Source organism: Symphalangus syndactylus, chromosome 15, assembly GCF_028878055.3.
Source record: "Symphalangus syndactylus isolate Jambi chromosome 15, NHGRI_mSymSyn1-v2.1_pri, whole genome shotgun sequence".
Classification (NCBI taxonomy): domain Eukaryota; kingdom Metazoa; phylum Chordata; class Mammalia; order Primates; family Hylobatidae; genus Symphalangus; species Symphalangus syndactylus.
The window spans coordinates 59,808,170-59,830,678 of record NC_072437.2 but is presented as its reverse complement, the minus strand read 5'-3'; the positions used below and the strand labels follow the sequence as shown (position 1 = coordinate 59,830,678).

General features: G+C 33.8%; 1 protein-coding gene across 1 annotated transcript; it reads right to left on the bottom strand.

The window, feature by feature from the left end:
- Window positions 1–1,539: 1,539 nt before the first annotated feature.
- Window positions 1,540–5,113, bottom strand: LOC129463921 (uncharacterized). Its single transcript, XM_055244644.1, has 2 exons — window positions 4,661–5,113; window positions 1,540–1,832 (listed from the first exon to the last, which is right to left on the bottom strand). The coding sequence occupies exons 1-2, from the start codon at window positions 4,674–4,676 to the stop codon at window positions 1,540–1,542; spliced, it is 309 nt and encodes a 102-aa protein (XP_055100619.1). The 5' UTR covers window positions 4,677–5,113.
- Window positions 5,114–22,509: the final 17,396 nt, after the last annotated feature.

Here is a 22,509-nt window from a genome sequence, read left to right as displayed (position 1 = left end):
AACCTCAATTAGGCTAGCCATGGATCCATCATCTGCATAATTGTCACAGGCTCTCTGAGGTGTTACACGCAGCCTACAATAGACCTCCTTAATATCATAATCAAAGTAGCAGTGAGCTTTTCAGCAAAAAAGACAGGTTTTCACTTATCACTTAAAACCATTTATCACAAAATACTAGAAATCTTGACTCAATGTTATATTCTCTCTCCAGTAGATTTTGGCAAGTGAATGCTGTATTTCTCAGAAGTTATCAGACGCTAAAGAAGGGTCATAACAACAGAGAAGGTGTCACGCTCTTCTTGCTATTGCTTTTCTTACAAGTCCTTTTCATATTCATAGTCCACTTTCCCTGACTTCAGTGACACTACACTTATTTCTGTTTTGTAAGTTACATCTCCGTCCTATTTTTGTCTTTGCTCCTTTTATCACCTTTTAACTATAGGTTTCTCCAAAGGTCGTTTCTGTTTCTTTCTATAATCACTCACTGGGGAGTCCTTTTATAGTAATTCTAGTCATCCACTTCTATATTTAGGCCTTTCGATTGCACTCCCAATGCCTTCAAATTTTATGCATCCTCAAATTTTCCTGTAATTAGGAAACATCATCTAGAGTTGAAAAGTTATTTTTCTGTAGGTGAAATCTCATCCCTAAGGATTTTTATTCCCTCTTCCACAAATGGGCTGTTCCCAGTCAGACAATCTACATATGACAATGCTTCTAGCATAAAACAGAAACATCCATACTTACAAACTTTTTAGCTACTTAAAGGTAGTTCACAAGTATATTTATTTGTACATCCAAATTATTATGAAACCAACTACTATCGCCAACTCTTGGTGGAAGGCAGAACTGAGGTACACGGCTTTGTTCTCACTATATTAGTACATAGAGGACTGACTGTTCTTGGAACATAGCAGATGTAGAAGTTTGAAAAAAGCACACAGTAGAACAGAACACTGTTGCCTGAGAAAAGTCAACTGCTTGACTCACAAGAGGCCTCAGAGAGTTGCATTAGAGTCATGAGACATAATAACAGCTACCTGTTTTTGAGTATTCACTGGACTAACGTATTTATGTGTATGTGTATATATATATACACAAATGTGTGTGTGTGGGAGTGTGTGTGTTGTATATAAATTCTCACAGATAGGTATCATTGTTTGCAATTGAAAACTGGGGAAATTACAGCTTAAAGCATTATGTACCTTATCCAAGATCACATAGCTATCATTTAAATCATATCAAGCATTACCTTAATTCAAGCCCAATTACCCTGAGGGTATTAGGCTATACAGTCTATAGGCTGAAAAATTGAATTTGGCAAGGAGAGAGGACAGAGAGAATATTTTAAAATCTCAGGCATTAAGTCATATTGACCTAGCCTGACAGTAAGCCCCAAATTTCCCATGAGAGTTTGTTTTCGGCCTGTTTTCCCATGGCATTGATTGGGCTGCTTTTTACTCTTAAAGTACTGTGGTTTAAACAATAAAATATGCGGTCAACTTAAATTATTCATATTAACAAGATTGGTTCAGAAAATCAATGTGCATGAAAATATAATGAAAACGTGTTACAGCGACTTCCATACTCACGTGACATGGTCACTGCACTTTTTTCTGAAGACACCGCAGTGAGAAGCCAAAGAACCAGGTGAATCAAACTGTAGAATGAATGAAATGTTTCTTCACAGCAGGCTGAAGCCTCAAAGGATTCAGCCAATGGAGATGGGATACATACAGCCATTTGGCTTTGATTCCCTCTGTGCTTCTTGGTGCTTCCATGCATATTTCCTCTGGGATGCTCTTCTTTTGGTTTCAAAAGCTGGTAAGTCTCTGCCGATTAACACATGATTTTTTTACAAACACAGAACCTTCCTCAGGGTGTGGGAAGCCTGAGGTCTACCATTGTCTTCTTCAAAACCTCTTTTGTGCTTCTGTTCTGATTGCGTATCAAATCAGAGGAAAATATATTTTCCCTTATTTCCAAGGTATGAGAAGGCATTTCACTGTAGCCTATGGGTATGAACCACGCAGACAGCATGGTACTTATGAGCTCAGGCTTTGTGATCACACGGACCTGGCTTCAAGTTCCCATTCTGCGAGTTACTTACTAGTAGTGTTACTTTGAGCATTACTTAGAATTTTTAATCAATTTATAGCCCAATTACCCTGATTTGATTGTTACACATAGTATGCCTGTATAAAAACATCACATGTACTCCATAAATATATGCAACTATTATGTACTTGTAATAATTATATACAATTTAAAAAATAAAATTAAAATTTTAGAGCATTTACCATTTGCTAGAGAGTATCATAACATTATATGTGTTAAGTTATTTAATTTTTATAGCAATCATTGAGCTAGGTACTGTTATTGTCATTATTTTAATATGAGTCATAAAGCAGCTATGTAACTTGACGAGCTTTCACAGGCAATAGTAGAGGAGCTGAGATGGGAAAGAAGGCAAGTTGCCTCCAGAACTCTCAGTCAACCATTTCCCTGAACTTTGTCCTGTTAAACAGGATTAGGAGTACTTACCTACCTCAATGAATAGTGGTAGATATTTAAATAAGTAAGTGTATTTAAAATGTTTACCACAATTCTTGTTACAGAGTAAGTTTCTTTTTTTTTTTTTTTTTTTGTTGAGACGGAGTCTCTCTCTGTCGCCCAGGCTGGAGTTCAGTGGCGCGAGATCTCGGCTCACTGCAGGCTCCGCCTCCCCGGGGTTCACGCCATTCTCCTGCCTCAGCCTCCCGAGTAGCTGGGACTACAGGTGCCCGCCACCACGCCTGGCTAATTTTTTTGTATTTTTAGTAGAGACGGGGTTTCACCGTGTTAGCCGGGATGGTCTCGATTTCCTGACCTCGTGATCCACCCGTCTCAGCCTCCCAAAGTGCTGGGGTTACAGGCGTGAGCCACCGCGCCCGGCCGCCTACAGAGTAAGTTTCAATAAATGCTAGCTGTAATAATCTTAATATATTCTCCCCTTTCTGTATCCTTCCAATCATTCATTTTCATTCAAAGTAAACCGTGATTCTGTTGATTTCCTGTACACTATATAATTATTGCTATTTCTGTACCTTTGCCAGTGAATTTTTCTTCAATTAAAAATTCCTGTCTTGTGTGGATAGCTTTTCCAAAACATGATTTTTCTTCACAGTCTGGTGTACGTGACTTTATTCATCCCACTTTTTGGTGCCTTTATCCACATTCAGTTTGATTTCTCTGGGTTTTTACTGAACTTAGAGATTTTAAAAATCATCTAATTTATGTTTTATTATAAGTTATAATCATTTTTCATGTCTTTACATATTGTTCTGTATAATTTTTGGACAGAATAGAATTTGCTCCTATCAGTTTGTAATGTGGATATGAACATTTTCCTTGTTCAATATTTTATATAAATGTATTTTCAGTGAGGCTTATTTTATCCACATCTTTGGAAATATTTATGATAATTTAGCATGAATTACTAAATATTGAATATATGTTTTAACTGGAATGTAAAATTTTAAGACTTTCTGGTATATGTAAAACAAATACCTCCAGAAATTTTAGTTATTTATAATAGCACTGTAAGTATGTGAAGGTACTCATTTCTTCAATAGTATCATTATTGGATTAAAGGCATTTTATTTATTTCCAATATGATAGTTCCAAATAGCATTTAATGGATGGGAATATCAATAATTTTGAAAATGGGAAATTTCTTCCATGTGTTTTTCGAGGGGGATATTAATAGTTTTTCTTACTGTTTTAGGAACAATACTATAAACACACCATAAAATACGGGTGCCATTATTTGTATTCAAATATTTGATAAATTTCTTGCATATTTACTGTATCTTGACTTGGATTTCCCCAATTAAATAACAAGCTCTTAATGGATAATGATAAACACAGACCAAGCAGGTAGTCAATGTTCAATTAATAATTTTTAAATGGCTGAAAGCAATAATCTCTTAAATTTTAGTTAATTAAATACTATTAAAATATCCTTAACTCTCTCTAGCAGTATAAATGATAAATTTCCAGACATAGGAGACTCTGCCTGCTTAAGTAGTATCTGCCACAACACTATTTATTTCTTTTTAATGCTTGTAACAATGAATATAAACATAAACGTTATTTGACTATGATATGTTATATTGTTCTCTAGTGTGAGCATAATCAATTTAATTAATATTCTTTTACCAAAGGTAAAATGTAATGTGATTAACTTTGCTTATTGAAAAAATGTGAAAATGTTTTTCTCCAAATTAAATACATTAGAAACATCGTATTCTCATTTTTATTTCTACTGAATGGACCTCCTACCATCTGGAGACTCTCAGTCCATGAGATCTGCTAATCCACTTTTGCTTCTTTCTTTGGTCAAATTGTTCCCTAAAGTTTAGCAAAATGAAAATCATGTAACAATTCTTTGCTCCTCCAGAGAAAATGTTTTCTTTTTGTCTGCTTTGAAAAACTGTTCTTTTCATATTTGTCTCTAGCTTACAATGTGAGAGTTAGCAATAAATGAAAAACTGAATGGAAATGAAGACCTCAGAGTTGTTTTCCCCATGGAGTCAATGCCTTTGGGTAACCAGTGACTCTCTATTCTTCCTGTGGCTTATGGTATATTTTCATTATCTGCAAATACAGAAAATAATACCTTTCTCTGATGTCATGCAGATTAAGTAAAAAGTGTGTCTGTATAGAGCTTAAAATTTCAGAAGCAAAAAAGAAAGTTCTTATTTCACTCCCAGGGTTGAAGATGAATTCACATGGTCTTCAATGCCAAAGCTTGATAAGATAAAGCTGTAATCAGCATCATGGAAGAATCCTGCAGTAATCTTTTGTAGTCCAATGTCGACCAGTCTTCACTACTGTCTCTCTCTACCTTTTCTCATTTCTTCCTGTTACCTAGTTTGTATTTCCTTATATATAATAGAAAAAAAATTCAAAAGGTCAAAGATATTATCAATAAATCATCCACTGGGATATTGCTGTCAATATGCAATATTTTATATGACAAAAATATTATATATCTTATTAGAGCCATTTTGCATTAAGGCAAAATTTGAGACTTTTTTTAACTTGAGATGGTAGGCGTTGCAGAAAGTGTGAACTCAGTGTATATTGTTTGGACTTTATGACATGTGAAATGTTCTAGAATTTAAAATCAATTAAATAAAGGATATATAAACTACTTTTATTAATAGGAATTACAAAGCTGTATTAATCCCTAAGTTCAATAAAATTTTGCTGACAACCATCCAAATAACTAGGTACTGTTATTATCCCAGTTATAGATGGGAAAATCGAGGCACAGATCTTATATTATTTTTATTACCTTAAAGGAATACCTGAGACCGGGTAATTTATAAAGAAAAGAGGTTTATTTGGCCCATGTTTCTGTAGGCTGTACAAGAAGCATGGCACCAGCATCCACTTCTAGTGAAGGTTTCAGGCTGCTTCCACCTACGGTGAAAGGTGAAGGGGAACCAGTGTGTGCAGCAATCACATGGCGAGAGAAGAAGTAAGAGAAAGCGAAGAGGTGCCAAGCTCTTTTAAACAATCAGCTCTGGTGAGCAACAGCAAGAACTCACTCATTACCCTGATAAGTCATTCATGAGGAATCTTCCCTTGGGACCTAAACATCTCCCCTTAGGCTCCACCTCCAACATGGGGATCAAATTTCAACAGGCAATTTGGGTGACAAACACCCAAACTGTAGTACACAGTCAGTGAGTATATTAGGCAAAGTTATAAATTAGTTCCAAACTCTCAGCAGCTTAACACAATCAAGGTTTATTTCTTACTCATATTACATGTATATTGTTATTTTCCATATATTTTCACTCAAGGATCAGGCAGCTCTCTTTCACCATGTAATCTCTGTATATACTGGCACCCCTTCACCTTCCACTAGGAGTGGAAGTAACCTGAAACCCTCAAGAATTGGATGCTGGTGCCATGCTTTTTATACAGCCTGCAGAACAATAAGCCATATAAACCTCTTTTCTTCATAAATTAAGAAAGACCATTGCTTGTGACTCCTCATGTCCAATTCTTAGCTTTCAGTGTCACTGTGGAAGGAAGGAGTAAACATGGAGAGCTCATAGCAGCTATGAAATGGCTTACCCAAACTGGGCACACATTGCTTCCACTCATAGCTCACTGGCCAGAACTCATCACATCCCTCCCATTCCTACTGTCTGTAAGAGATTGAAACATGTAGACCTCTCTTATACCCAGAAAGAAAAACCGAATCAGATCTGAACACTTAGAATAATTTTAGAAGAAAGTTTAAGTAGCTCATCCAAAACCCAACAGCTGGTAAATGGTGGAACTGAGATTTAAATCCAGATAAACTGGCTGCAGAGCCAGCATTGCAAACCACCTTTTTATCATTAATATTCATTTAGAAAACATCTGATGTCATTTTATGGCCTCCATTTTTTGTTTCAAATTGTAAGCTTGTGATTTGATTTTAGAATCATTTGTTCCAAATATCTATTGCTCTAAAATCCAATAAACACATGGCTTCTTAAGAAACAGTTTTACCCTTATCTAATACATATCCATAAGTGAGTGCAGCTATTGAAGATGTTCTCAGTAAATATATATTTGTGTGCAAATATACACACGTATTATAAGTTGCTTACATATGTATTATATGATATGTATTACACATATATTATGTATGTATTTACACAAACATATAGACATGATATTTACAACAAACAGCACTCAGAGTGCTGTTTTTAAAAGAATCATTTTAATTGCTTATTCTCTTTAGATTTTTAAATGTCATACTACATCTGTTACCTTATAAGGCTACTAGCCAAAAAAAGGACAAAGCATTTTGGATATTTTACCCATATTCTGAGATGATAAAAATTCTATTTCCTCAGTCTGCCAAGCAAACTTAATATTTTGGTAACTCTAAACATTAAAGAACTCTTTGTATAGTGTCTTAAATAAATAGCAGATGGATTTCAGGTTGTCTACATTAAAATGTACATCTGCTCTGAAAAACATATAAATGTAGAATTTTGAGCTTTCTATTTATACCTTTAGCCTAGTGAGGAAAAACAAACAAACAAACAAACAAAACTTAAAGCACACATTAGATTTCAGAATAGCTTCTTGTTATTGTCTGGTCAATAGCAAATAATATGAGGATCATAAAGTCTTGAAGAAGATGTTGGATTTCTTCTGGGAGTGGATAGAAGTGCTCTCTGGTGTGTTAAACTCGTTTCAAAGGGTGCTTTCTGGAAAGAAAAACATTTTATTGCCAAAGAAATTTTAGGTATATGTGCGTTTACAAACTTCTATGGACCTACTAGAAATAGCTGATGCAGCAATGAAGTAAATAAATCAAGATATTGAAGGTCTTGTGTTTTGTGCTTAGATATTGGTGTCTGTCTTTTGATTTGGATTAAATTTAAGCTCATTTCAACAATTATTACACTATCAGCAAAATGTTGAAATATGTAATAACGTATTACCTTTAATCTGTTATTGAATTACCATTCTGATAAATTTTCAATTTAAGATATTTTGTTTTTATAATTAAATATGAAGATATATGTTACACATACTTTAAATTTTACTGAATAAGTAACAACAGAATTGAAGCAATGCCAAAACAAGGTAACAAAGGCATTTATTAATTAGCTATTATGGCAAATTTAGTTGTGACTTTAGAAAGCTTAATTTGCTTCTCACTGTGTTATTCCACAGGTTACAATATCATTTAGTCATCTCAAAAAAGAAATACTTTTTGTTGTGGAGTCTATGAGACTATGACACTTGGACAATTACATACAATAGCTTTTTATTGCAAAAATACATTGTAATTACAATGTTGTACTTTTTTTGTAACAAAGCATTTTTTAAGAGATTGAGAGCTCTGCAATCTTGATATTATTCCAGTATCTGCTACTACCGTATTTCTTCAGAGAAATAATTAGTAAAATATTGTTGTAAAACAATGTACTACAGTAGTCTTTCTACTTATAAGTCAACAATTAATATATCACAATAGTTAAAAATAGATCTAAAATATTAATTTCATATTGAAATATACCTCTTCCTGATCACAAATTTCTAATTTTTTTTGAGTCTGTAATAAGCTACTCTCCTGTTCTGTAGAATAATATTGAATTCTGAACTAATAGGAACAAGATAACAAGAGAGAAGAAAACCAAGTTGTGAGGAGTGTGTTTCCTCTTGGTATGTTTGGATGATAGTTGGTAAGGAGCTGGAAAAGTTTTGGATGACTATGGTTCCTATGTTGTCTATTTTTTTGAAAATTGGGAGAATATTTTTTAATGGGGGAAAGGTGACAAGTAATATATTACTTGTAAAATTTCACATGTCTTATTTGAGAAATAATTGTAAAAGGGCTTAGAGAAACCCTGGAGAGAGGTTATAATTAGAGATGTGATAATTCTATACATACAGAAGTGGCAGGTGAAACCATGGACTTGGTAAAATCATCTAAGGAAAATGGCCAGAGGGATGAAAGAAAAAGTCAAAGGCAAAATATGGATTATAATAACAAAGAAGAATCAGCCACAAAGGTCTAAGAGGCTGAGAAAGAGTAATCAGAGAGTTAGAATTTTAAAACCAAACTAGAGAAGACAAATGAAGTAAACATGTCAGTAGGGAGTAAAGTATAAATTAATAGTTCTTATATGTTAGAAACTGTACTGAACTCTTTTCATACTTTATCTCATGTCAAGTTCCCAATAAACTTTTGAAGTAATGTTATGTTCCTAATTTACAAATGAGGTAAATAAAGCAGAGAACAGCTATATTTGCTTCCTGCTGCACGTTCCATAAATACTAGAGATGAAGTTCAAACTCCGGTATGTCCGGCTGCAGCTCACACTCTTAAACTCCCCTCTCTACCAGAACAGAACAAGAGTTAATGATTTCTAATTGATTTTTATTCGACTATGTTTGACTTTGGACATTATCATTTAAAAAAAGATTAGATTTAGCAGCTAGTAAAAATACATTTGGTATATTAGAACAAGGAATCCATTGAGTCTTGGAGAATTTATGAAAAAAAATTTTATAAAATGTAATGTGAAGGAAAGAAGGTTACAAAGAAATTTATAAGCAATAATGATACACAGCAATGATCTGTATAATTATACAAACTGTGAATAATAATTAATATACTACTTAATATTTCAACATCAGTTTTTCCTTTCATAAAATGAACATAATGCTTGAATTATTTTAGGTGAATAAATTAAGTAATATACACAAAATAGCTGTGATTATGAGTAGTACATAATAAAAGTTCCAATAAAAATAATATTTACTATCTCTCAGTATGTCATTTTGCTGAGTTCTACTTTTGAAGAGTTGAGACTAATAGAAACCAGATTGCAATATGCTAATGAATAGATGAGATATGTGCTAGTGGAAACAATGAATGTAGATTTTTTTTTTAAATGTTTGACAATGAAAAGAATTGCATTAGGGATCCAGTTGAATGGGATGATGACAGTTAAAGAAGGAAAATGTTTACAGACTAGAGAGAGAAAAAAACTAAAGATGAAAAAGTTGATAGAGCAATACCTTCCAGGAGGCCTGATAAAATAAAATTGAAATCCTTTAAAATCATTTAATTTGCAGGATTCCCATGATAATTTGTTTCTTTCCCCCTTCTTTTCAACCGTTTTTAATAACAGGTACTGGAGATCTTGACATAAAAGATCAGGTTAACTTTCAGAATATCTGAAACCAGGTCCACTCTCTCTGCTGTTGACTAACGATGCGACTATGGGCAAGTCATTTGGTGTCCCAGGTTTTAGTTTATTCATTTGTATAATAGGGCAGTTGGATTAGAGAATTCCTGAAATCTTTTGCTGTTGTTCAGACTAGTTTTGACTGACTAAAACAGGTTGTTTTTGAATTTGATACTTGTCATCTTTTTCTTTGTTCTTAACCCAACGCTAGTCTCTAAATGTTTGAAGGAAAAAAACACAAAAAACAACACAAGAAAACTTTTACACATCCGAAGGGTGGGTGAAATTGGATAGGGAGGAAAACTTTCAGTCTTTTGCCTAGGCGATCTCAGATGTTTATGGCCTAATTATGTATATATATAATTATTTATAATGTATATGCAGAAATAGATATAAATATAATATAAATATAAATGTCAGAGCTTTTTCCTCCCTCCTTTTCCCCCTTTTTCTCTCTTTCTCCTTCCTTCACTGACTCCCTCTCTCCTTTCTCATTCTCTTTTCTTCTTTCTCTCTCACTTCCTTCCTTTCTTCCATCCTTTCTTGATTTTTTTTCTTCATTCTTTCCTTTGCTTCCAAACCAGCAAAGCAAGCTATTTCCTTTACAGTGGTCTTGCTATTTCTATTACTCACTGCCTAAGTGAGAAGTTCATTTAGATTAAAATAACAGAAAAATTTTCATATAGGAAATAATGAAAATATGCAATGTAAACAATATTAAACGAAGTTTGTTTAATAAATGCAAAGCATTAAACACTATGAAATCATCTACTTTTATGTTTTGATAATTTACAAACCTAAGATTTCCTTCTGCAGAAGATAGGAAAGTGAGTGTAAATTATCTTACTATTGCATCTTTCAGATAGGAAAGTGAGTGTAAATTATCTTACTATTGCATCTTTTAAAATCAAATATTTATCCTTTAAAATCCAACATTAAACTCAGAATTATTTTATTTTAAAATCTACTAAACATCTTACCAATCTATGTGTATAATAATTTCCAGGAAAACTGGATAAAGTTTAAACTTATTTAGGTTTCAGTTCCAGGAGACTATCATTCAGTTCAGTTTTTGACAATCAGCCACTGATTAATGCATCAAACATTTCCTGTGTCCACTATGTCGCTACTAGCAAGGTTGCAAGATTTAAACTAAAAAAACACAAAAATAATGTCAAAATATGCCCTAAATCTAGCCAGGAAGTAGATAAAACCTAACGGAGACCACTAACTTCTATAATCTTTACTAAGGCAGTCATTAAGCAATTAAGTGAAGTCAGTGTCTTCGATAATGTCTTCTTCATACAGAAGACGTTATCTTTTTTTTTTTTTTTTGAGACTGAGTCTCGCTCTGTCGCCCGGGCTGGAGTGCAGTGGCGCAATCTCGGCTCACTGCAAGCTCCGTCTCCTGGGTTCACGCCATTCTCCTGCCTCAGCCTCCGAGTAGCTGGGACTACAGGCGCCCGCCACCGCGCCCGGCTAATTTTTTGTATATTTTAGTAGAGACGGGGTTTCACCGTGGTCTCGATCTCCTGACCTCGTGATCCGTCCGCCTCGGCCTCCCAAAGTGCTGGGATTACAAGCGTGAGCCACCGCGCCCGGCCCAGAAGACGTTATCTAAAATTTCACCTACGTCTCTAAATTCTTAGTAAATATAATTTATTTTCTTCCAAACTGAAATAAGTAAACAGATAAATTACTTTTATTCTGTATGTTCAAATGAGGTAGCTGAAGTGTTTTATGGATGAAACACTTTAGGCAATTTCGCATATAGATATTAAATATCAATTTAATAATTTTTACTTTAAAATTTGTCCATCTTTTTTAAAGAATAGAATAGGTATTCTACAATAAATATATTGAAATATGTATTTCTTCCCAAATCATTCAGAAAATTTGAAGATCAACGTCTTAGATGATTTTACAGATCATTCCAGATCTAATTCTATGATTACTGCCTGTTGTATAAGCATATGTAATTATACCTCCATACTCACAGTCTGTACACACCTTTACACATATACACAGTAACATACATATACATACACACACAAAAAAAAAATGCATCCATATGCGCATATACCCACATTTCTGGTTTACATTGTGAAAGGAAAATAAATGTTGGGACCTCAAACTCTCTAAGGCAAAGGTAGAAGTCAATATGGGAACTACATCATGCAAACCTGCCTCCCTCACAATTCGTGCACTAGGAAATTCCTTGTGGGCCCCAAGATATTTACCTTAATACAGTCTGTTGAATTTCACCCTGACAATGTAAATTGGTAGCTTTTCTTCACAGGTATGGGACAAAGGAGGGAACTTACGTCATCCCTCTGCTCACCTGAGACAAATGCATATCTGATTGCTTCTTCTGCCTTATGTTTATTTTATCTTTTATAAAAAGGCAGATTCACTGAGCTAGATGAATGCATAAGTGACTATTCCTCTATTCCACTTTCACATGGGACAACTGATCAAAGACTCAAAATAATGCAACCAATGGCTTGCCTCTTATCTACCCACACCTTTGTAAAATTTCTTCCCCTTTCCCCAATATCTGAAATTTCCCCTTTAAATAATGAAGCCCACAAAATCATCTTTGGAGAAAGGTACAGACCTGTCTCCTGAGTATGCATCCTCATCCTCGGCAAAGTAAAATTCTAAATTGATTGAGATTTGTCTCAGATACTTTTTGGCTTACGAGGTAATCATTTGTGGAGGAATAAGAAGCAATACAAATTTTCCACAAAATTACTTTAGTGCATTTCCAGAAGACATTGTAAACCAAATGTTTTCAGACATATGCTGATTTGGGAAAGAGTTTTAAAGATACATTGTTTTTTAAATAAAAAACTGGAAATCACAATGCATTTTAGCTCTCCTATCCCATTAATTCTTTTTTCAATTATTCCTTAGGAGAAGTCTCAACATAATAGTGATTTCTGTATTGTGCTGAGGAAAAGTAAGGTCTGTATCATATGGTGCTAATATGACACAGCTGAAATGTTTAATACCATAAGTCTTTCATATCATTTCTTATCACATTAATACAGGAACAGCATTCCTCTCTTGGCCAGCTTAGTTTTCCCATTGCCTGCAACTATTGGGGATTCATGAATATTTAAAGGTTGTGAAAATAAGCTCTTGTTGACTCTGCATTATGGTTCAAGAGCTGAGGTTGAGGTTTCCTTTTTTTTTTTTTTCCTTACAGAAGTTAGATCTCTCAAGGAAGATTCTATCACTTGCAATGGAGAACAGTACCTGAGAGAAAATGGTTAGGCCTTGCCAGGTACTTCTCAGAACACTGGAGCAGGGATCTATGATATTGTTTTGTTTCCTCCAGTTGACTACAGAGGGCCCACGAGCTGCAGGCAGAAACTTCACCATGTTAACGGCAAAAGAAGTATGTATATTCAGAGAGTTTTCTGTTTCTTCATTGCCAAGCTTCCTGCTGATTTTCTTGCAATTGAGGATGTAGCAATTTAACAGTTTACTATTGATCCCTCTGAAGCTGACAGATTTGCATAAATACTGTGCATAGGCACTAGTTCATTTCATGTGTTTGTCTATGTGATTTTGTATTATTTCTTGATTCCTTTATGCTGAAGAAAAAAATAGCAGTAAATGAGTCTAGATTCCATTATGACTTCTAATTTGCAACTTTTTTCTTTTGTGAAGCAGACGGAAAACATATCCATTCAATACATATAGAATGGGGCTGACAGTCCTCTAAAAGTGGAGATATAATATCTTACAAGGACACATTTTAGTTTTGAATGGTTTTTTTTAATTTAAATATGGCTTAGGTAAAATTATTATATATTATGTGGATTCAGCATAGCAATGGTTATTCAATCAATTTTCATTTGTTCAATGATCACAAGCTTTTCACATTGTCCTAAACACACTAAGCACAATAAAATCAAGGTATTTGAACCTTATTAATTTACATCCTTTCATCTTGGATAAATGTAAAGACTCATATATGTTACTTTTACTATGAAAACACTTAAAATGTTAATATGTTTTTTCTCTGTAACTTACAGAGATTTAATCTTTTTTTTTTTTTTTTTTTTTTTGAGATGGAGTCTTGCTCTGTCCCCCAGGCTGGAGTGCAGTGGGGTGATCTCGGCTCACTCCAAGCTCCGCCTCCTGGGTTCATGCTATTCTCCCGCCTCAGCCTCCCGAGTAGCTGGGACTACAGGCACCTGCCACCACACCTGGCTATTTTTTTGTATTTTTAGTAGAGATGGGGTTTCACTGTGTTAGCCAGGATGGTCTCGATCTCCTGACCTCGTGATCCACCCATCTCAGCTTCCCAAAGTGCTGAGATTACAGGCATAAACCACCACACCCAGCCACTTAGAGATTTAATCTTTAGCCAATTTAAATTTAATATTTAAGAAGTAAGAACTACTTGAGCTTCTAGTTATAGTCATTATGTATCATGGGTCAATGGTAATTTAGTACATATAATCTTAAAATACAAGATTATCATGAATTAATATGTTGCATCCCTAACAAAACCTTCAATAAAACTGACTTAAACATTTATGATACTTATCCCAAATAACAGAAAGCCTAGAGATAAGGTGGATTCTAGACATGACATGATTCGGGCCTCTGGTTCAACTTATCCTTGATTTTCTTATCTGTACCCTCCTCCTGACATCAGCATTTTTAACTCCATCCTGATGGTCCTTCTGGTTAAGTCAAAGCAAAAAACCTAAACTGGACAAAGTTAAGCAGGGAAAAAAGAGTTTATTTAAAGCTATTGCACTAGGAAAGAGAGAACAGAACTGACTTCAAACTTAACTGTGGTAAAACACAAGGCAGGAGGATTTTCAAGGACTAGGATAAGGTATATCACAGGTTATCTGTGTTTGCTAACTGACTTTGTCCAAAGTAAAACAAAGTTTCTTGTATCTTCATGACAGAAGATAGTTTTGCAACTCAGAGCAAGGGAACAACAGGAGTTAGCCTCCTCCTCTCCCATGGATATTGGGAGAGAGGGGCACTGTCTCCCTTGATGACTATATTTCCAAGAGATGGTTCATAGTCCTTTAGAAAGACAGTCCTGGTAGCAAAATTGGCAAAAGTCTTTTAAAAAGGTTTACATCTCAAAAGGGCTGAGAAAGGATTTATAATGACAAGTTTTCTAAAATAAGTGTTCTAAGAAAAGGGAGGTCAGGGCCTAGAGTCAGGCAGGAGCATGTCTAAAGTTAGGTCTAGCTGAGGGGAACACTAAGGCTGTCTTAATCAGTTTTACCATGATTTCCAGTAGCAATTGGGCAGCTTACTTTATTCTTTAAGTCTCATAGGAGGGAGGAAAAAAAAACTATCTTTCACCTGTAGATTATAAATTCTTCCTTATAGTCTATTCAGCAGACCCAGTCCACATGCTCACTTGTCAATGTCAATAAAGATTAACAGGACAATGTCATGTGATGACTGGCTTATGCTTGGGTTCCTGAGTCAATCATTGGAAACAGGAATTTCATTATTGGTTTGTATTTACTCTGGAGTTGACAATGGAAAGAGTATTTGAATTACATTTGGGGTCCCTTTTGAAAAACAGAAGAGATAAATGGATTCTGGGTAGGCAAAAATCATTGTCACTACATCTTATTTAAAGATATTTTTCATTTATCTATCAATTTTATTAGATCATGTGCTCTATTTTAAAGCACTAGGATGGGATTTTAACAAACATCTATTGCTAGTCACAAAAATCCACGTACTGCATGATTCCATTTCCACTTACAGGAGGTATTTAGAGTAACCAAATTCACAGAAACAGAAAGTAGGGGCTATGGGAGGGAGAAATGGGTAGTTGCTCAGTGATTAGTAAGTTTCAGTTTCGCAAATGGAGAAGTTGTGAAATTCGTTGCACACCACAATGTAAATATACTTAACAATAATGAACTGTATACTTATAAATTGTTAAGATGATAAATTTGTTATGTGTTTTTCCTCAGTAAAAAAAAATAAAATCTATATAAAAATACCGAAGTAATTTGCAATGAATTAGTATAACAATTTCTATTATTGTCATCGTTCTATTTGTGAAGTTGTCTTTTAAATTTGTATGTTTACATTTTGCTCATAAGATTTTAATTTTAATTTTTGTATCATAGTAATATAAATTATTGTAAACACTGCTGTATTGAATATGTTTTACACTTCTTTGGAAATATTTATTATGTTAATTTTTTAAAAATATTGGAGTTAATTGGTTTATCTTCATTCCAAAATGCATAAAATAGTTGCAGGAATTTAAGGTGCTACAGTGAAACACTTTAAACACACAAATTAGAAAGCAGAAAACTTACTCCCTTTACACTTCTAAAACACCTTTCTACACCTCTTACCCCACAATCATACACATATATCTTTCTAATATATAGAGAGATACAATATTACTATACAATATTTTATGTACATATGATACCGCAAGACAAAGTTTCAGAGGTTAATGTCCATGAGAAAGCTATTTTAGAGCAAAGTATGCAACTTCTCTAATCATAATACATCTTCTAAAATAAATGTGAAATATTTCTCCATTAAGATAAAATTTATGAGTTCTGGTTTATGAGTCATTAGCACATTAATTTACTTCTTGAATTAAGAAGGACATATGCCAGCTGGTTAAGAATTAATAAAATTAGATAATTACCATAATTTTTAACTTTTATTTTCTTTTTCTAGGATACAAACTTTTAAGTTACTTCAAGACTACTCAGAATATTCAGACATAGCCTATGTAACTTCATTCAACTATGAAAAGCATAGTTTTACCAGTAACAAATTAGGGCTTGACAATATAATTGGATTGTTTATTTCACATACTTAATATTTGTCTAAATATTAAATTAGAATTTTAAAAAGTGAAAGTTTAGTTAGATATAATTAATCCCACTTAACTACTAACAACACTTGAATAGTTATATACTTTTGAATGTCTGAAACTCAAGGAATAGACAAGGTGGGGGCCACAGAGAGAACTCAGTGCCACTAGGATGTAATATTTTAACTTCATTTAGTATATTGATCAAGTTTTCTAGGTCGTAATCCTTTTTATTATTTCTTTTTTCAGGGAAAACAATTACTGATTTTAAGAAAGATGTTATACATCTATGGATATTACAATTTTTTACAAGGGTGGGGACAAGATGGCCAACTAGAAGCAATGGCAATGAGAATCAAAGACAAAAACCACATGATTATCTCAATAGATGCAGAAAACGCCTTTGATAAAATTCAAAATCCCTTCATGTTAAAAACTCTCACTAAACTAGGTGTTGATGGAACATATCTCAAAATAATAAGAGCTATTTATGGCGGGCCACAGCCAATATCATACTGAATGGGCAAAAGCTGGAAGCATTCCCTTTGAGAACTGCTACAAGACAAGGATGCCCTCTCTCACCACTCCTATTCAACATAATATTGGAAGTTCTGGCCAGGGCAATCAGGTAAGAGAAAGAAATAAAGGGCATTCAAATAGGAAGATAGGAAGTCAAATTGTCTCTGTTTGCAGACGACATGATTCTATATTTAGAAAACCCCATCATCTCAGACCCAAAACTCCTTAAGCTGATAAGCAACTTCAGCAAAGTCTCAGGATACAAAATCAATGTGTAAAAATCACAAGCATTCCTTTAAAGCAATAATAGATAAGCAGAGAGCCAAATAATGAATGAACCCCCATTCAGAATTCCTACAAAGAGAATAAAGTACTAGGAATAAAGCTAATAAGGGATGTGAAAGACCTCTTCAAGGAGAACTACAAACCACTGCTTAAGGAAATAAGGGAGGACACAGACAAATTGAAAAACATTCCATCCTCATGGATAGGGAGAATCAATATCGTGCAAATGGCCATACTGCCCAAAGTAATTTATAGATTCAATGCCTTCTCATCCAACTACCATTGACATTCTTCACAAAATCAGAAAAAACTACCTTGAATTTCATATGGAATCAAAGAAGAACTCATATAGCCAAGATAATCCTTAGCAAAAACAACAAAGCTGGAGGCATCACATTACCTGACTTCAAATTATACTGCAAGGTTGCAGTAACCAGAACAGCATGGAACAGGTACCAAAACAGACCTATAGACCAATGAAACAGAACAGAGACCTCAGAAATAATAGCACATACTACAACCATGGGAAAACTGGTTAGCCATATGCAGAAGACTAAAACTGGACCCCTTCCATACATGTTATACAAAAATTGATTCAAGATGGATTAAAGACTTAAATGTAAAACCCAAAACCATAAAAATCCTAGAAGAAAACCTAGGCAATACCATTCAGGACATATGCATGGCAAAAACTTCATGATGAAAATGCCAAAAAATTTGCAACAAGAGCCAAAATTGACAAATGGGATCTAATTAAACTAAAGAGCTTCTGCACAGCAAAAGAAACTATCATCAGAGTGAACAGACAACCTACAGAATGGGGGAAAATCTTTGCAATCTACCCATCTGACAAAGGTCTAAGATCTAGAATTTACAAGGAACTTAAACAAATTTACAATAAAAAACCAAACAACCCCATCAAAAAGTGGGCAAAGGATATGAACAGATGCTTTTTAAAAGATAACATTTATGTGGCCAACAAACATATGAAAAAAAGTTCAACATCCCTGATCATTAGATAAATGCAAATCAAAACCACAATGAGATACTATCATGCCAGTCAGAATGATGATCATTAAAAATTCAAGAAACAATAGATGCTGGTGAAGTTGCAGAGAAATAGGAATGCTTTTACACTGTTTGTAGGAGTGTAAATTAGTTCAACAATTGTGGAAGACAATATGGGATTTAGAACCAGAAATACCATTTGACCCAGCAATCCCATTACTGGGTATATACCCAAAGGAATATAAATCATTCTACTATAAAGGCACATGCACTCTGATGCTTATTGCAGTACTATTTACAATAGTAAAGACATGGAACCAACCCAAATTCCCATCAATAATGGACTGGATAAAAAAAAAGTGGTACATATACACCATGGAATACTATGCAGCCATAAAAATGAATGAGATCATGTCCTTTGCAGAGACAGAAATGAAATTGAGAACCATTATCCTCAGCAAACTAGCACAGGAACAGAAAAATAAACACTGCCGTTCTCAATCATTAGTGAGAGTTGAACAAAGAGAACACATGGACACAGGGAGGGGAACAACACAAATGAGACCATGTCCTTTGCAGGGACATGAATGAAGCTGGAAATCATCATCCTCAGCAAACTAACACAGGAACAGAAAACCAAACACAGCATGTTGTCACTCATTAGTGGGAGTTGAAGAATGAGAACACATGGACACAGGGAGGGGAACATCACACACCAGAGTCTGTTGGAGGGTGCGGGGTTGAGGAGAGGGAACTTAGATGATGGGTCAATAGGTGAATCAAACCACCATGACACATGTGTACCTACGTAACAAACATGCACTTTCTGCACATGTATCCTGGAACATAAAGTAAAATCTTAAAAAAATTACAAAAATAATGTTTGCTATGTAAAAAAAGCTTAGGTATGATTTTATTATATAGTCTCAGATAGAATTATTAGCAATCAAGTTGTGAATTAGTTTCCTTTCATAATTTGTAGAACTTAATTGAATTAGACTAATAGTAATTGTCCTTTAGGGATTATTTGTCTTTTCTATGTATAAAATGATAAGTAAAGAATTTTATAAATATTTCTTGCCATTGGCATATTCTTGTTTTACTTTAATAAAGTAACAGCAATATAGTTTCATCCAACAAGAACTACCAAGAGAAATGTTATATTTTTAAAAAGTTACATAAAATCAATGCTTTTTATGTCTTTTTATATAAAAATTCTGTATGCTATATAACCATTATTTTAAAAAAGAAAACTTAAAAGCAACAGAAATGCTAAAAAAATTTTAGATTTAATCTGTCCAAGTTTTAGGAAAGACGAGAACCCAAATATTCAAAACCAACACTACAAATACCTTTGCCCTGTGGGAATTTGCCTATCTAAAGCAAACAGCTGTGAAACTGAGCTATGTTTTTGGCAGCTTCAAGCTAAAAAGACATAAGAGCCAAAACCCAGGATTTGCATAAGGTAAAGAGTTTGATAACTTTCCCCACTTTAAGCTGGAACCCTGATCAGCTACAACTTCATGGTAAAGGTAAACTGGAATTATCAGGACCTCATCAATAAGATAAGTCCTGGTTTCTGGCACCTGAGCGGTCCAGCTACCTTAATATGTTATAATTGGACTAAAATGTTTCCTGGAATTATAGTGCCCATAAGATCTCAAATAAAGCTAACAAAATTCCTCTCTGGGAAAATTTTCTGCTAGCCTAGACCTCAAATTATCCCATAAGTAAATTTTCACTCCATGTCCAAGTATCCAAGCTATAGCCCCCAATAACTAGGAATACAATAAAATAAAACACAATGAATGAAAACCAATAAAACAATAGGTAAAAGAAACAGCAGTGTAGAAATGTGAGATGCTGAAATTATCAGACATGGATTATGAAATTAGCAGACTTAATATTTTCAAAGAGATACGGAAAATCATGAAAATGTCTTTGGGCAGCAAGAAACTGTAAAAAGTGAAATTCCAATTTGGAAACCAATCAAACTGATATCCTAGAAGTGGAAAATACAATAACTAAAATGGCCAACTGCAGATCAGATACAACTAAATGAAATTCATTCAGAAGCATTATTGAAGAATGCAAACAGAAAACTGAGGAAAATATAGAAGAGAAAATGGAGAAAGATATTACAAAAATTCATATCTATTACAGAAGACAGTATAATTAGGGCTTCAGTTAAAAAAATAACCTGGAATACTTTGTCCAGTGAAGTATATATTTTAAATCAGAGCAAAAAATTCCTTTTTAAACAAACAGAAACATAGAGTTTACCACCCAGAGAACTATGCTAAAGGGAGCTACAATGGATGTATGTCAAGCTAAAGCAAAATGATCCCTATTAGAAGGCTTGAGAGATAAGAAGTAATGAAGAGCAAAAACAACAGGATAACTATACATGAAGAAACACAACAAATTAACATTAACTACATGAAACTACTCAACAAAGAAACAACCTTTTTTTACTATAAATGAGACATTTAAGTGCAGAAATAGTGACTAAATTGACAGAAAATAAACTTTCAGTAGTTAAGTAATTCTTTCGATGAGTAGGAGACCAAAAATTTTTATTAAAGTTAGATTTTGTGAAGTAGTGGATGCATGATGAAATCCAGAAGAGCGAATCCAAAAGATCTGATTTTTAAATCAAGCGCATGCACCTTATTCAAGACGATTTGACAATGCAGGGAGACGTCTGGGCAGAGAGGTCGCTACACGAGTATTTTCTTCTCTTATGGCCCAGCCTCTGGCTCAGAGTGGAAGAGTTCTCTAATTGTGGTTTATGAATTGCTACCTCACACAGCTGGGAGTATTCATTCTATTAAAAATATCCATTAATTTCCCTAACTTATGTTTTCTTAGAGGACAATTTTTTATAAATCTATAGATTCTAAAAGTTTATTATTATAAGTAATCCTTTAGCCTGGGATTCCTATTTAACATTACATCATTAAAAACTTACTCCTTGGAAATATCATTCTTACTTAGAGCTTCAGTTACCATGTTAATCACGAAGTTAGACTAATCACCTGCTTTGTCTTCTTTCTCCCAAGAGCATCCTTTTAGTAATATGGAAGAGAAAGAATTAAAGGTTAGCTGTTTAACTCCTTCCTTTTCATTATGGTAATCAAGGAAAAAATAAAAGCAAGATAAATAAATTTGATATTGGTAGAAAGGACAAAATGACATAATAAAAAATATTCACTCAATCCTACCTAAGGCAAGAACAGGGAAAGGCACAGCGGGGACAAAATATACAAAATATTATGATAGAGTTAAGTAGTTGTAGTAAATATGCTGTAATTATATTTAATGTTAGTGCATAGCACACTCCAATTAAAAGATAATAGTTACTTGGTTCAAAAATAAAATCCAATCGTGTGCTGTTTGAGAAATCTTTAATATACTAATGGAAAAACTTTAATTTAGTATTTACAATCAGAGAAACATGTGTTAACAAAAGGCAGTTTTAATTACATTGATGACATTCAAAATACTCTTTATTACAAAAAACATTACTAAAAATAAAAAGACTTCATCATGATGTAAAGATTTAATTCACCAGGAAAGTGTAGTATTTAATATCAATAATGTTCTTAAATTACATTAAGAAACAAAAATAATTAAATCCACAATCATAGTAGTTGATTTTAACTCATCTCTATGAATAATTAGTGAAAAGAGTTAACAAAAATGTATAGAAGATCTGAGAAACATTTTAACAATTTTGACTTAATGGCCTATGTGGAACATTTCACTCAACTGTACAGTATCCATTATCTGGAAGATAGAACACAATTACAAATATTAACCACATATTAGTCTGTAAATGAAGTCTCAATAAACTTCAAACAATTCAAATCATACAGAGTACATTCTTTGACCATAGTACATTAGTACAGAAATGAATAACAAAAGATAACATCTTTGTGTGTGGGAGTTAAGATACTGTAAACCAAAAAATGACTGAGGCAGACCTCAAGGGATTAGAGATTTATTTTGGCAAGTGATTACACTCTTGTGAGGCTCTGATTAGAGCTCAATGAATCCACATTTTACCTGTGAAAAGAAAGGAGTAGG